We start from the raw sequence: 16976 nt of genomic DNA on the forward strand, positions 1-16976 counted from the left end.
TCTCGATCTGGGTCTCAGTTTCCGCAGTCCCCAAAAGCAACTCAGCTTTTCGTGCTGGGTCCACGAGTCTGTTCGTTGATTTAAGGGCGCGGGATTTGCAGCCTCCGGTCTCAGCACGACTTTAAATCCTCCAGCTGTACTGTCTTGGTTAATAAGAATCGCTATCGATTTGTCTGGTCCTCTCCATGCTGTCTTTTTTTTTAGCTTTGAGTTTGAATTCTCTGGAGAGATTCTTCGCTCGATCCCCTAGCTCGCTGCCATTTTCAGACCTAGTTCAGAGTTTCTAATGTCACCATACCACAGTGACCGAGTGGGAGATGGCCACAAGAGACAATTTTAGAGAAGACACAGGCTAGATACAGAGCCAGCCAAGAAGTTTATCAGGCTGAGAAGGACATAGAGGCTCTGTACTTTATGATGAGAAGCCAGACCAGTCACGCGTGCCTTTCAGAAGGGACTAAGTCTGAAAGACCTTGCACTAAGTCTACTGGTCTGCTTAAACCCTGCTGCCTAAATCCAGCATGGTGTCTGTTTGCCTTCTGTATCTAGCAATGCAAGCAGGCATTTGCTTTGGCTTAGATGGCTCCCACAGCCAGGGTTGTATGAACAGAGGATCTTCTGGGATGGGGGTATGCACCTCACAACCTACAGGCTGTAAAGCTAGGCAAAATAAGCTATGATATGGGATGCACAGAGGGACACAGAATCTGGAGTGACTACAGACTTAGGGCAATGATCATTGACCCAGTGGGGAAGGTGGGGAAGGATTCAGCATTCACACGCAAAAATGTGAGTGTACAAATAAAATGGGTCTTAACCGTGACTTGCTATCCCTCCTCCATACCTGGCAGATTCCAATACTACAGAACCCAGAAAGAAACGACTCATTTTAAAACACAGAAGACTATATTTGCAATTACATTTCATTGGTTTTGGGTTTTCTTCTGTTCCTTTTCTTTTTTCCTCATATTTCTTTACTTTGTTTTGTCTTTTTTCTTGTTTGTTCTTTTCTGTTACTTTTTCTAATGCTATTTTCTTTCATTCTTTAATAGGATTTTGTATCTCATGTTTCTTTCCTATTCTTTTGTTTCTTTTAAAAATTTTTACTTCTTTCATTCTCTTTTTCTTCACTTCTCCATATTTACTAGTATAACCTCTAAATTTATTAACATTTAGATATTCAATTAACTTGCTATTATTGTTGAATTCTTTTCTCTCATTAATGATGGTAACCTATTACATTTAGGAGTTATTTACTGCATCCTAATATTTGACTTGTCTTTGTGTTATATCATAATTATAGATCTGTATTCTATGGTGAAGGGTGGTACAGCAATAGTATTCATTTGTTCTTATGGTGTTTTAATAGGCACTCTGTCTTTGACTCTATAATTACTGCTGATTTTATTGCTACTGATGGGGTGGCATAGTCATCATTGCGGAAATATCTGATTTCTCTTTGGGTCATCAACAGTATGAGGTTCATTTCTGAAGAAGTGAAGGATGAGCCATTTGCACTGCACCCTCACCTCCCAAAGTAAAGGATGTGGCTCGATCTTTGGACCTATAGTTAGCCAAACACCAACTCATTACTAGAGAGCAGATGCTAACTAGGGAGATCTCCCAAATAATATCAAATCTTTCCACTATAATCACCTGCAAACCTCAGTGCACATGAGCATACACACACACACACACACACACACACACACACACATGAATGTGAGAAGACAAGGTAATAAACTGCCCCCCAAAACTTCAAAATCCCACAAATCCAATACATGAGGCAATAATAGGAAGGAACTCAAAAACCAAACAGCTAAATTATATGAAATAAAAGGAGACACAAGAAATCCCCAGATCATTAAGGTGCTTGGCAAACTCAAAGAAGATATAACTAAGTGGATGATCAGTTAAATAAGCAAAACAATCAGTGAATTCATAAAAGCCATTAATGAAAAGTTATCAAAGCTAAACAAAATGATACAAAACATGAATGATGAGTTTGGCAAAGAATTACAGTGCATAAACAGGTACCAATCAGAAATCCAGAAGGTTAAAAATTCTATTGAAAGTATGGGCTACAGAAATGACCAATGAGAAGACAATTGAGAACCAGAAGATAGGGTGGGTACAGGTGACCACATATGGCTGGTACAGGTGACCATACACTCAGAGATAACCTAATAAATGAAAAATGGGTCCAACAAATGCTAGGTAATGTAAAGAAAATTAACTTAAGATTAACTGGAATTAGTGAAACATCAGAAGACAGAAAAAATGTAAACCTGTTTACTGAAATAATAATGGAAAAATGTCCAACTATGGGAAACAAGTTAACATACAGATAACAGAGGCGTATAGCCACATTTAGAAAAGAACTTCTCCATGACACATGATAATCAAAATTCCAGGGGTCCAACACAAGGACAAAATCTTAAAAGCTGTTAAAGTAAAGCTATAAATCACTTATAAAGGTAAGAATTATATCATGCATTTCCACACAAACCATAAAATTCAAGAGGACTTGGAGTGCAGTATTTCTAGCCCTACGAGAAACAAGATCCAATCCTGATTAATATGTCCTGAAAAAATATCTTACAAAATTGATGGAAAAATAAGGTCTTTCCATGATAAAGAGCACCTTAAAAAGCTCATGGTGCCAACTCAGCACTCCAAAAAAATCATAAGGATGTCCTAGAAGGATACAATGATGCCAACAATGCAAAAAAGTTTAATGGAATAAATACACAAGTCAGGCTGAGTGGTTAAACTGAAGGAAAAATCAGCAATAGGAAAATAATGTAATGACAGGAATAAGTCAATAAATATCTTCCAGTAATAACTCTCAAAGTGAAGAGTCTCAATTCCCAGATCAAAAGGCACAGACTGGGAGACTGTATAAAAAAACCAAAACCCAATGATATGGTGTATACAACAAGCATTTTTAATTAAAAAAAGAAATTCAAAGAATACAAAACACCCCATACCAAAGGAACTCAAAAATAAGCAATAGTAACCCAGTGGATGTCAAGTGAAAACTGATCAAAAGAGGCAAAGAAGGTCACTACATATTAATTGAGGGAACAATTCAATAGGAAGATATAATAATTTTAAACATATATGCAATGAAGTTCATTGCACTCAACTCTGGTGCAATGAAGTCCGGTGCACTCAAGTTCATAAAACGAACACTACTGGACATAAAATATCAGATAAGTATCAACATAATTATAGTAAGGAACTTCAAAATCTTACTGCTATTTACAAACAGATCAACTGACAAAAATTTTAAAAAGATATCAAAAATAAACCACATCTTCAAAGAAATATTCTAAATAGATATCAAGGGTATACCACCCCAAAATAACCAAGTATGCATTCTTCTCAGGAGCAAATGTAATTTTCTCCAAAATATACCCCATGCTAGCTCCTAAAGTGTATTTAAGTAAATACAAAAGAATTGAAATTATCTCATGATTATAATTATAATGCAATGAGAGTAGAAATTAATAGCAAAATACTCTCACAGAAACTGGGCAAACACATGGAAATTAAACAATACACTCTTGAATAATCAATGGATCACAGAAGAAATCAAGGAGATCAGAGGACTCCCTGAATCCAACTTCAGCCTTCACTGATCTGTTATGTTGCTTTAACAACTACGCATCAGCACTTCCACTACACCCATTTCCCTTGCTTAAAACCAACTGAGGGAATAAAAACAAAACTTAGCCAGCTTTGCACATATTTATATGGAAATAGGTCCAGGTTTAGCCAAAATGAAGACAATAGCTCTTATTTCAAGGAGAGTCACCATAGACTGTTACCCCTCTGCCATGTGCAATCCTGCCTTGAAACCAGCTGTTATGGACTAAAATCTCTACAAACTTTGAACTAAAATAAAACTTTTCCTCCTTTAGTTGTCAGGCATTTTGTTTCATCAATGAGAAGAGTAAAATAATGTCGATCAACAGATGAGTGGACAAGGAAAACATGGTATTTATACACAATGCAGTACTATGTTGATGAAAGAAAGATAGACTTGAAGCATTTCTAGGTAAGTGGATGCAATTTGAGACACAATGTTAAGTGAAATAAGTGAGAAACACAAGTTCAAATAGCACACAGTTTAATATAAAGAGGAAGAGAGAGAAAGCGAGAGAGAGGAATCTAAAATCAGAATCAAAACAAGGACGCCCACCAAGACCATTCTTGTTCAATACAGTACACAAAACATTAGCAAACATAATCAGAAAGAGAAATAGGAAGTAGGGAGAAGTTAAAATACTTTCCCAAATTACATATTTCATTGTTTCAAAAATATTTTAATATACATGCCTATTTGTTTCATTTATACTACTAGATTATCTTAGCTCAATGAAAAGAAAGTTTTCTATTAGTTTGTTTTCTTGTAAGAATCTTTATGTTTTGTACTGCGTAACTACCATGCAGATAACAGCAAATAGCGTATTGACTATTGTTACTTTCCTACTATTTTGTTATGAAAATCTGGTTTACTTTTTCATAAAAGACCTAGTTCTTCCAAAGAATAAAAATAGAAAACTCTTGCTCAATATTATCAAAATAAAAGAGGAGAGAGATAAAGAGAAAACTCAAATCAAAACAATTAGGAATGAAAAAGGCAAAATCACAACAGATGTCATGAAAATCCAGATTATATGTAGCCACCTCAAAAATCTGTATTTCAATAAACTGGAGAAGACAGGAAAAATGTTCTTAGATATAAATGAATTATCAAAGCTGAACCCAGAAGATACAAAAACCCTCAAAAACCCAATAATGGGCAATGAAGCCAATATAATTATTAAAAAACCTACCAAGAGAAGCTCAGAACCCAAATGGATTCACTGCTGAATTCTGCAAGAACTTCAGGGAAGGTGCTGAAATTCTTCAAAGTCTTTAGTGAAACTGAAAGGGAAGAATTACTCCTGAAATCATTCCTGAAATCCAGGATTATCCTGATTCCAAAACCAAAGATGCAACTGAAAAAGAGAACTTCTGGCCAGTGAACAAAGACACAAAAATCCTCAATAAGATACTGAAAAACCGAATGCAACAGATCTTCCAAAAAAAAAAAAAAAATCACACATCATGACCAAGTTGGCTTTATCCAAGAGATGGAAGGATGTCTCAGTATCAGCAAATCAACAAATATAATAAATCAAGGAAGGACAAAAATCACATGATTGTCATAATAGATGCAGAAAAAGCCTTTGACAAAATCCAACATCCATTTAGGACAAAAGCCCTGAAAAAAAAAAAGTATAGAAGTATCTTATTTCAATCTGACGAAAGACATTTATGATAAACTCACTGACAGCATCATATTAAATGAAGCCCACTATGACCATTCCTGTTCAATATAGTACTCAAAACATTAACAAGAGCAATCAGAAAGAGAAAGAAATAAAAGGGATTATATATATACACACATATATATATGTGAGAAAGACATCAAATTATTACTGTTTTCAGATGAAAGGATTCTCTACATAGAAGAGCCAAGAAAGTTCATGAAAAGACTTCTAGAACTAATAAATGAATTGAGCAATAAAGCAGGATACAAAGTGAGCACCCAAAAATCAACAGAGTTCCTGTACACCAAAAATTAACTCACCCAGAAAGAAATTAGTAAAACAACACCATTCATAAAAGATCAACATAAGTCAAATACTTCAGAATTAACATACTCAAGGAAGTGAAAGATTTCTACAACAAAAACTATAGTACTCTTTAAAAAAAAAAAGGAGCCATGGATTTAGGTCAGCAGCACAAGCACCTATCTCGCAAGCGCTAGGTTGTAAGTTCAATCCCCAGTACCCCTCCCCCAAAAAACCAACCAACTAACCAAACAAACAAACAAACAAAAAGCCCCTAGAGATTAAAGAGGACCTCAGCAAATAGAAACCATCTTCTCCATTCCTAGAAAGGCAGGATCAGTATTGTTGATATGGTCATACTTCAAAAACTTACACACAGATTTAATAAAATCCTAATCAAAATCCCAACACCGTTTCTCACAGAATTACAGAAAACAATCCTAAAATTCATATGGAACTAGATAGAAGACAAAGAGAATTATAAAAACAATCCTGAACAACAAAAGCAAAGCAAGAATCCTAAATTATTTTGAAGGTATTAAAATACAACAGAACAAAGCCAATTGAGACCATGCAGTGAAATTGGTACAGAACTTCACATCAGGTTACTGGGATAAAAGTAATAGGTACCATAGTATATCTTGTTATCTTCACAATAGTAGTTCTTTCAATCAGGTATAGAAAAATTAAATGAAATACAGAACATTACAGAACTTATCAAAACAGAATATTGAAGAGAGCAATACTATTAATCAGAATAAGTCAAAACAGTGATAAAACTATTTGTCTTCAAAGAGATGGTAGAAGGAAATCTCCCTTATTTTCTATATTGCATATGGTCAACCTCTAAGGGTGCTCAGAACTCTGGCTCCCATTTGATAACGGGGGTGAGGGAGGATGGGATGTTTATTCTCAGCCCACACGCTGGTAGGCACACGGCTGCTTACCAAGGAGATGGACTGGTTGCTTGGTTTCCCAACATGGCGTGGATCTCGGGAGACACTGGGTGGTTCCTGTCGTGGGGTGGCCGCAGCTTACCAGATTACAAGTTATATTACAAAGCTACCACGACAAAAATAGAGTCCAAGGTCTGGGGATTTAGCTCAGCGGCATAAGCACCTCCCTTGCAAGTGTGCGGTTGTGAGTTCGATCCCTGGTACCAATAAAAGTGAAAAAGACAAAAAATAAAAAATTTTAAAAATAGAGTCTTATTGGCACAAAATTAGATATGTGGAACAGAATAGAGGATACAGGACGATTCAGTTGTCTGAACTTTGACAAAGGAGCCTTTTCCTGGAGGAAAGATATCCTCTTTAGCAAATAGTACTAGGAAAACTGGCTACACATATGTAGAAGAGTGACCTAGACCTATATCTCTCACTATATACCAAACTAAATGAAAATAGATCAAAGATCTAAATGTTAAAACAGAAGCATTCATAATTTTCTGGAAGAAAACATAACATTCTTGAAGACTCAGACATAGGCAAGGACTTTTTGAACAGAATCTCAATTGCACAAGAAATTACATCAAGAATCAACAAATACAATCATATCAAGCTAAAATGCTTCTGCATTGCATACAAAGGGAAGAGATAATTTACAGAATGGAAAAAAATTTGCTAGCTATTCCTCAGAGTACTAATATACAGAATACAGAAAGAACTCAAAAATCTTATACTGCCAAAATAATAGATCCAATAAAAATTGGCAACTGAAATGAATGAACACTTCTCAAAAAAGTACAAATAACCAGTAAACACGTGGAAAAATGTTCATCATCTCTGTGCATTATAGAAATGCAAACAAACAAAAAACATAACAAAACTGAGGTTCTATGTCACTCCAGAAAGAATGGGTATAATAAAAAAAATCAGATAATAACAAATGCTGGAGAAACTGTAGGGCAAAAGGAATCCTTCTACATTTTTGGCGGCAATGTACATCAGTAAGCCACTGTGGAAATCAATATGAAGATTCCCCAAAACACTAAAAATGGGAATTATATTCAATCCAGATATTCCCCTTCTAGACATCTTTCTGAAAGAGTTAAAGACATCATATTACAGTGAAATGTGTGTAACTGTGTTTATAACAGCACAACAAATAATAGCTAAATTCTAGAAGCAGCCTGTATGTCCATAAACAGATAAATGAATAAAGATATTCTGCTAGTTATATAAAATGGAACACTACTCTCTCATAAATAAAGATACATTTCAATTATTTTCAGGAAAATAGATGAACTTGGAGAATATATTTCATGAAATAAATCAGACATATAAGCTGAAATATCACGATTTCTCTTAGATGAAAAATCCAAAGTATAAATAAATTAAAAATCAAAATAACAGATAAATAATAGATCTTTGGCAAAACTGGAAAGAACCAAGAAGTGGACAGAAGGGGAGGGGAGAGGAGAGGAAGAGGAAGTAAAAATAACTAAGATACTTTATGTGTACATACCAACTTCCTTTGAAGAATAATGATTATGTAATGCAAGTGTACTAGTACAAATTTTAAAATTCAACTTAAAAATTTAAGAGAAAACTATTAAAAGAAAGAGAAAGGTCAGAACAAATTGAAAGTACAAAATATCATGATAGAAAACAATTAAAAACAACAATAGTCACAATCCATGTGAATGAATTAACTCTCCAATTAAACATGATTGTCAGAATGATAATCTGACAGTTTAAACAAAATGTCAGTATACTCTGTTTATGGGAAATTTGTCTAAAACAAAATAAATGTGAACATAAAAGAATGAAACAGGACAGGGGTTTAGCTCAGAGGCATAAGTGCCTGCTTGGCTAGCATGAGGTTGCAAGTTCAATACTTGGTACTGGGGGAAAAAAAGAATGAAACAAAATATGCCAAATACATACTACAGTGTTTCTTGTGCTCCCAACATCCAGGGATTATCTTAACATAAAAATATTATTCTTTATTCAAGTCAAAATCCCAATTGATGGTCATGTTCACAGACAGGGAGGGAAGGAGACAGGAAAAGGGTGGGAGAAGGAGAGAGAGAGGGAAAAGGAGAAAAGCAGGAGGGGAGCCGGGGAGGGGAAGGGAAGGGAAGGAGGGGAGAGGAGGGGAGGGTAGGGGGGAGGGCAGGGAGGGGAGGGGAGGGGAGAGGAGGAAAGGGCAGGGGAGGGGAGGGGAGGGGAGAGGACAGGAAAGGATGTGGTGACTCTGGTTTTCTATACTGCCAGAAAAATTCACAAAGTTTAGTTCACCTCCATGCCAGGGAAACCTAGAGTACCAGGGGGAATGATCAAGGGCAATTTAAAGTTAATTTATTAAAATCTATTGGGTTCTTTTGGGTCTCTCAAAATTCTCTTTTCACTCCCTGAATTACACAGTGATACGTTAGTAGAGGAAAACAAAATAAGAAAAATATCAGCATACTATTCCCCATTAAACATACATACCACATTCACAGGCATCTAGGTAAGAGTTTTGATGTCTAAATTTTCTTTCTTTTGGTTCCCCTTTATTTGGTTTTACACGTTTCATTTTTCCACTCTTTAATTTTCAACATTCTTTGGTTTTAGATAAAACTCTCATGAAAAGAATGCAGATGCATTTTTTTAAACTAGCAAGATTGTTAGTCTGACAATCAGTATACATACTTTTTATGTATACAAGGATTATCTTGTCTTCTTTGAATTTTGTACATTAATTTTTCCAATTTATTTAGTAAGCTTGGAATGAATTCAGTTTTATAATAGATTCTGAATCTGAAAAAAATTTGGGACTGCACATGTGTACACAGTGAAATTATTAATGATTTGCTACATTAGAAGAACTACTTCATTGTACAAGGCATATTTAATGTATATTGTTTTTATTCTGACTTTCCCAAGAATATTAATAACAATTTGAACCACAAAACACAGGAACACATAAACTAAATAAAGCAAGGTACACCTTACTAAAGAGTTTGCCTCTCCAATGATCCAGCTTTAAGCATCTTTACTGAGATCATTTCCTTTATTAGAACCTGGCTGACTTGCTGTCAGATTACAGTGCCAAGTCTAAGAAGTTAAATACCATGGACAGCTGCTTTCTAGGCCAATAACAGCCTAGCACCAAACAGATCAGCAGGATCCTAACAGGCTGGCCAGGCACTCAGCAAAATGTGTTGGATTCCTGAAATTCAACTGACTCTCATCCTTCATGACTCAAATTTATTCCTAACCAGCTAGAAAGATGTTTTAAGATGATGGTGCTATCATTTATAAGTACAGAAGTCTCCTCTTAGTATAGATTATTTCTGAACCCCAGCAAATGATATTCTTATTTGAAACAAAATCCTTCACAATAAAAACTCAGGACAAAAAAAGTGCTTGGAGGTTTCCTGGGAGTTTATGATAATATTTAAACTGTCTATATTCACTATATAGGAACTAGGGCTAATGAATATTGTAAGATGACAAATATTGTAAGTCTCTAAAGGGTATAACAGCCTGCTTAACTCAACGATTCACTGGAGGAAATTTAATCTTCAAGGAATGCTTTGCAATTCTCAAATCTGAAATAATTCATCCTGATTTACTTTTCATTAAAGAACAGAACATAAAAGAAGGGAACCAGCATTTATTGAACAATTCATACTTGCCAAGAACTATGTTAGATGCTTACCATCCACTTAATGGTTTTTCCAACTTTATAATGTAGATACTATTCTTCTAATTTTCCAAATTAGGAAACTGAGGCTCACTGAGTTTAAATGGCTTCTCTGAGGCTACTGGCTTACACAGCTGGGCTTAAAAGTTTTTGCTCCCTGAGTCAAAGTCCCAGGGTTTCTCCACATATAACTGTCCTCCACCTTTCAATACAATGATAATGGTATCATTGAGGAATAATAAAAATAAATTTCAAAAAGCACACACAGGATAGCATATATTGCTTGATGAAAATAAAATGTCAGTTCACATTTTTCATGCTTCAGAGTTGCCTCATGCCATGTATCACCCACAGTAGAATCAAATTAAGATTTCAACTTGTTTATGAAGCAAGTAGTTTAAAAGATAGTTCATTGCTTATAGTCAGCAGTTACAATTCTGTGACAAGGGACATCTGATAATTTGTATGAGAGCACCTATAGCTGTTTCTTCTACTTTCTTAAATTCCCATGCATAATTGTTCAATGAAGCAGGTTTATATGAAATGATGCTCAGGATTACACTTTCCAAATTCTTGCATAACACATAAAGATTCCACTGATGGTCACATTCGTCTTAGGGTCTTTTTTCTGAGTATTACAATGATACCAGAACTCTGACTTCTATAGGAGAGGTGGGTTACATGGCCAGAAATGAATTCTGCAGACCATAGGACTACATGGCCACACTCAAGGACCCAACTCTGGGACACCTTATGTTCTGGAAGTGCAGAACTAAACTCTGTAAGATTCTGTACTCAGGAAGATGATAAAAGTTGTAATTACTGAAGAAAGTATTCCAGCAAAGATTCAAAAGTGAATTCCTAAGAGAAATCATATATATTAGTCCATCTAACCATGCAAAACAGTTCTGGCATTTGTGGGGAATATCCAGCAAGACATAGCTTTGTCTACTTCTGTTAGTTTTTGAATGTCAAAGAAAGTCTACTTTAGATAGTTTTTGAATGCCAAAAGAAACAATACTAATTAAATGGAATGAATTCTAACTAATTGGCATTTTAAAATAATACAATGAACACATCTGTGGGGGGATCAGAAACAGGAGAAATAGTTAATAATAAGACATGTATTCTTTTTAAGGTATGTGATATTCAGAATTTCTAAATTATAAAAGAGTATTAAGCATAGCACAAACTTATGGATTTCAATGACAACTCTTAAAGAATGTCAGTTGGAATTGCTGACTTAGAAGTCATTGAATACGACAGTCATCTAACCGAGCAGCTAGTAATCTTGCTAGGACTATTTTAATGCATGTTTTATAACTGATTAAATGTAGTCTGTAGCCTGCATTTAAAAAGTTATTTCCAAAATGCACTCCCACTCCCACTAAAATCAGAATTCAAAGTCCTTTTGCAATTCTACATACCCCATTGGATTATTCTACAAGTTCCTTTCTGGTAAATGCAGTCAGCGTAACCTTCAACCACAAGGCGCGTCCAAGTTGATGAACTTCCACGGTGGTGTAATAAAAAAGTATGGAGTCTCAGAAAGACCTTTTACTGACGATGTGCCCAAGTCATTTATAAGTCACAAAATTATTTCTTTGCCCCTAAAAATATGGCTTTCCTTAATAGTAATTTATTAACCTATTATTCTGATTACAAGAAGCAGAGACTATTGATCAAACCACTTGGGCTTGAGGAGAGATTTTGAAGGCTCATACATTTAGTTACCGAATGAGGGCGAGGAGAGAGGCTCACTGATGTCCTGTTCTTTGCCCAGAAGGATATGTACTCATTTGTCACCTCTAGATGCATGTTTGCTACATATTTTGCTAAATGATTTTTAAAACCACAGTTTCTAACAAATAATCATGTACTGAGACAGATGTAGAAAAAATATAATACACAACATGTCTCTTTTGAATGTAATACATAGAAAGGGCACTTTTATGTACTTCTCTCTATATCTTACAATTATGTTCTGACACTGTTTCTATCTCATGGATGCTAAAATTCACAGTTATCAAACTTTACTATACAAGAATTACGTATACTAGAAGTAGAATCTTTTTTCTTTCTTTATGTGCAAAGTCTTTTACACCTACTCAAACAGCTGTTTTTTATATACATGAGAATTTCCTCAAATAATAGCATGAAGTTTGCATATATACAGTATCTGGGGTTTCTGTTTAAAGTCATATTCAAAGATGATATTCTATTGTTAAGATATATACCAGACTGCATTATGATAACGCTCAAAATTTTACAGAATTTACTTGTTTATTTATTATTTTTTAATTCACATTTTTTCAAATCATTTTCTTCTAAGTTCTTTATCAATCTGCTTCCCAACTGAGCAATAGAGTGGTCACTACTCTCATTAAAACTCTACCAAATTCTACTGTGGAAACATACTGGGTCATGTTTTCTAGGGTGGGCAAAACTGGCCTCTATGATACAGAAGCAGGAATCAGGGCTGGCCAATGACTGTTTAAAATGGATGTTAATTAGGTCTTGGTCAGATAACCTGAAATATGATTGTATAGAGCAAGAAAAATAGCAGTGGGGTTGAGGGTAGAGCTCAAGTGACGAGAGTGCTAGCTTTACAAGTGAAAGGATGTGGGTTCAAGTCCCATCACCACAAAATAAAGTAAAAAAGAAGGAAAATAGTCATCATCACTCTAATAGCCAGAACTTTGGGCCCAAACTGTTGCCTGGGCAACAACCTTTAAAGAGATGGTTCTTGATAACTGCCATGTGCCCATTTAACAGGCAAAAGCTAGAAAGCACATGCTTTCCCATGAATATCAAGTTGCTCACAGAATCGTTAAACCTAGTTTCCTGAAAATAAAAAGGCAAATAAGTTCTAAATCTGTTCTGGGTGCTTATGTAACCTATATGTACAAATGTTTTTATTCTGAAGCGAGTAGCTGGGGAACTTGATAGACATCTAGAAGAATGCCCCCACATTACTTTTTATATTGCCATGTTAGCCTGGTATCACAAAATCACAGAATGCAATCTGCTGTTCCCCATAGCCCAGAACATCATCACATTAAAAGAAGTTGAAGATCTCCAAAACATAGTGATTCAGAACAATGATCAAGAAAAACACTGAATAAAACACCATCGCCACCAACCTTTGGTTGAACTTCTGGCGCTGCCACCTTGACAACCTTATTGCGACTTATCATTTGCTTCGCCCACCTTTCTACTTGCACGTTGAACTTCATGAAAATCACGTAGCCAACATAAGCTGTGAGGAGAAGCATGCTTTCCCACCACATGATAACGTTATCCAGGAAAAATATAATCAGCATGATCAAGTCAACAATGTAGAAGGACACATCCCGAAAGAGTGGCCACCAGGTCAGGTTTAAGATTTCTCTGGAAAACAGAGCACACATTCCAATAACAAAAAGGATATTGAACACTGCGGAACCTACGATTGTGCCTATGCCCACATTGCTGTGAGCAATGAATACTCCTATGAGGGAGGTGAAAAGTTCTGGGGCTGAGCCCCCCGCAGCCATAAAGGTGGCTCCAGCCACATCATCAGAGATGCCGAGTTTTTCAGTGATGACGGTCAAAGAGGGAACAAAGAACTCATCACACACGATGGCTAAGGCTATGAACATGTAGATCATTCCTATAACATGGAGAATAATGGCGCCTTTTCTTCGCTCCTCAAGGGAAAAGATATCTTTAGGGTAGTCCCCTTGGGCATGATCTGTACTGTTCTCAGATTTGCCTTCCTGGGAAAGAGGTGGCTGTGAAGTGTAATCCCAGATCTTATCCTTTAAATCTAAGAGTGTCCTTTGATGGTAACTGTGTGCTACACTAGGGCCACTGACAACCCTGGCCTCTCCTTTGCTCTGCGTGTCTGTCTCAGAAAAGGCACTGATTGAAAACGGAACAGTGCTAATGGCTACCAGGCCCATGAAAAGGCCTAAAATGCGAATTAACTTCAGTTTTTTCCTCATATTACGCTGCCTCCTGCAGCCAGGCAGTGATGCCTCTGAACACCATTTCTCAAGGAGACTGATGGTGCTGTTTGGGTGCAGATCCATCCTGTGTATTTCGGTGGACACGGTGCTCTTCAAAGTTCAGACTCAAGCAGACAGCTCGGTCATGCTCTTCCTTACTTTATGGTTAACAGTGTTTGTGGGGCACTTCCACAATCAGGGCTTCTTAGGCTTCAAGGGAAATTTTCAGCATTTATGCTAAAATAAAAGTAAAAATGAGAGTAGGTAAATCATACGAATCATAAATAAATATATATATATATATATATATATGGAACTTCACAGATATGAGACAGTTTTGTCCTGCAGTCAAGGGAAATTACATAACTCTTCTCTGCCTCTGTTTCCTCATTTTAAAACACAGGGACAATTACAGTCTAACATCCAGGTTGCTTTTATTTTTCCTCTTTCCCAGTGCTGGAGGTAGACTGTAGCAAGTGCTCCACCTTGCCTCAAGCTTGGCTTAGCAAGCTTAGCACTGCTGAGCTACATCCTTAGCCCCACAGGATTGCTTTAAGGTGAGCTACAAGAGATGTAGGAAGTGACAAATGGTAGGTACTTAAAATTAGTCATGTATAAGCCCAAACAACCATTTTGGTAAATCCAATGTTAGATATAAAAATGGAGATGTGCATAAGTATAAAAATTTATAGATGAAAATCAGTTAATTCACCTTAAATCATGCAACAACGTTTTCCAGTGCTAAAAAGATCCCACTTCTTTCAGATATATCTAGGTTCTTGACAAGTGACAATTACTCCCTGTTTTCTTCTAGTCCAATTACATAATTCTCTATGGTGCACACACTTTTCTGACTTAACCTGTTATTTGGAAAGGGTTAAGTTTGAGGTACAGTGGTCTCAGGATCTTCTCTTTCATGTGAAAATCTCTCCTGTATGAGATGCAGAAAAGTAGCCCTTTAAAAATTTAAGTTTGCAAAAAAATATTCTGGTAGCATGAACAATCTGTTTTCTTAAAACATTTATATGTTGTTTTCCGCTACAGGCTTTAAGAAAAAAAAAAACCTTAGTCTGTTTAAAATAGCTTAAACAAACAATCCTAATGCAGTCAAATAAGAAGTAGGGTATTTCATAAACAATACGCAAAAACAGCTATTCCTCTGTCCACAAAAATCTGCCTCAAACAACCCCAACACTGATTCTTTCATAGGTTAGATATCTAAGCAGGATTTTCATTCTTGATTCCACGGAAAAATTGATAAAATAACCAGATATGAGAGCTGATCCAGTGAGGGATCCTCTTTTTAATTATTCTTTAAAAACATCTTTTCCTGGATCAGTGATTTCATTTTAGAGGCATTCACCGAGATCATCTCAGGTGTAAAATAAGCTAATTAAACACACACCACTTAAAACCTGGGATTAGCTGGAGCTCAGGTTTTCAGAGCAGAGCAAGAGTACCAGTCAATCCAGGCTGAATGGTTGCTACTCCAGAGATAACCCAGACCCATCAGGTTCCCGGCTGGCTGCGGATGTCTATGCTCAACATCAAAGATTAAGCGACTCACAGCTCTGGGGACTGTCACAGTGCTGGCCCGGGCTGCCGGCAGGGACAGGCTCACTCCTGGGGTGCCGCACCAGCTGCATCGGAGCTGGGCTCCCTCTGCACACTCACCGCTCCACTCTAAGCGATCTACCCTCCAGGGCGAAGTGAGCCGCCAGCCGCGCCCCAACTTTGCCTTGCCTGGTCCTAAACTTTCCCTCGTGGGTTAATAGGAAAATTTAAAAAAAAAACTAAAGGGTATACAACTCACCAGCACTCTGGGGTGCATTTGGTTGGCTCCCATCTCTCCGGTCGCGGAAGGGGGACTTCCCTCTGCACATTCCTCCCTCCAAGTGAGGCCCTGCCCCTCACCCCCTCCCCGGGCCAGAAAGAAGGGTGGAGCAAAGCGGGTGGGCTCGGAAAACGCGTCTCGGAGCAGAGAGAGTTGGCCAACTCCTAGGCGGGCCTGGGGTGCCCGCAGCCACCGCGGGGCCACCTGTGCGCCTGCAGCGCAGCAGTGAGATGCGCGCAAGCTGGTTCTGGGGACCACAATCCCCGCGGCCAGCCCAGCCGGTGACCCGCGGGACGCAGCCGCTCGCGCTTACCAGGCTCCGAAGGGAGGACTCGCGCTCCCGGGGCCCGAGCGCGGCCCGCTGCTCGGTCCGCAGCCGCCTCTGGCCCTCCGCCTCCCCTCCGAGGCCCGGGCTCCGGCGTGCGCCGGCCGCTGCTCGCACCAGCCGGGCCGGGCGCGGAGGAGACTGAGCCGCCGCGAGCCGGGCTCCGCGTCTGGCGCTGCGGGCCGCCGGCCCCTCCCTCTCGGCCGTGCGCGGGGAGCGGGGCTGCAGCGCGCTCCGCGCCTTCGCCAGGGCTCTGCTCCACGCCTCCCGCGCGCAGAGGCGACGCCCGCCTCCCGGGAGATTTCTCCGCAGTGGGGAAAGGGGTCAGGATTTGCAGGCGAGCAAGGGCAGCCAGGAGAAATCCTATAGGTCGGTGACGCGTCGAATGGCCGAATCTGAAAGTGCTGTAAACTTTGGGGTCATCTATGCTGGGCACCTCCTCTCCAATTAGCTGCAAAACGTGTAGTGGTTGCGTCTTTCTCTGGAAGTCACTTAACGCGTAATGGAAGAAAAGATGGTTATCGGAAAGGCACACAAGCCCTGGGCAGGCTGCTAGGGTCCTGGTT

At 38.1% G+C, this 16976-nt stretch overlaps 1 protein-coding gene across 6 annotated transcripts in view; it reads right to left on the reverse strand.

Annotated features, from left to right (window-relative positions):
• Positions 1-16538, reverse strand: part of Slc24a2 (solute carrier family 24 member 2) — a 237483-nt gene extending 220945 nt beyond the window's left edge. For 4 of the 6 annotated variants that reach the window (XM_063251816.1, XM_023566037.2, XM_063251808.1 and 1 more), the window contains exons 1-2: positions 16065-16189; positions 13406-14488 (exon numbers count right to left, since the gene is read on the reverse strand). In XM_063251816.1, coding sequence (XP_063107886.1) covers positions 13406-14335 — 930 coding nt within the window. In that variant the 5' untranslated portion in view covers positions 14336-14488; positions 16065-16189. Of the gene's footprint in view, positions 1-13405; positions 14489-15818; positions 15968-16064; positions 16190-16398 lie in introns of those variants that run through there. The other 2 variants (XM_063251786.1, XM_063251795.1) reach the window with 2 other exon arrangements.
• Positions 16539-16976: the final 438 nt, after the last annotated feature.

Source organism: Cavia porcellus, unplaced genomic scaffold (genome assembly GCF_034190915.1).
Source record: "Cavia porcellus strain 051 isolate PalLab524CR breed Dunkin Hartley unplaced genomic scaffold, mCavPor4.1 scaffold_1, whole genome shotgun sequence".
NCBI classification, from domain to species: Eukaryota; Metazoa; Chordata; class Mammalia; order Rodentia; family Caviidae; genus Cavia; species Cavia porcellus.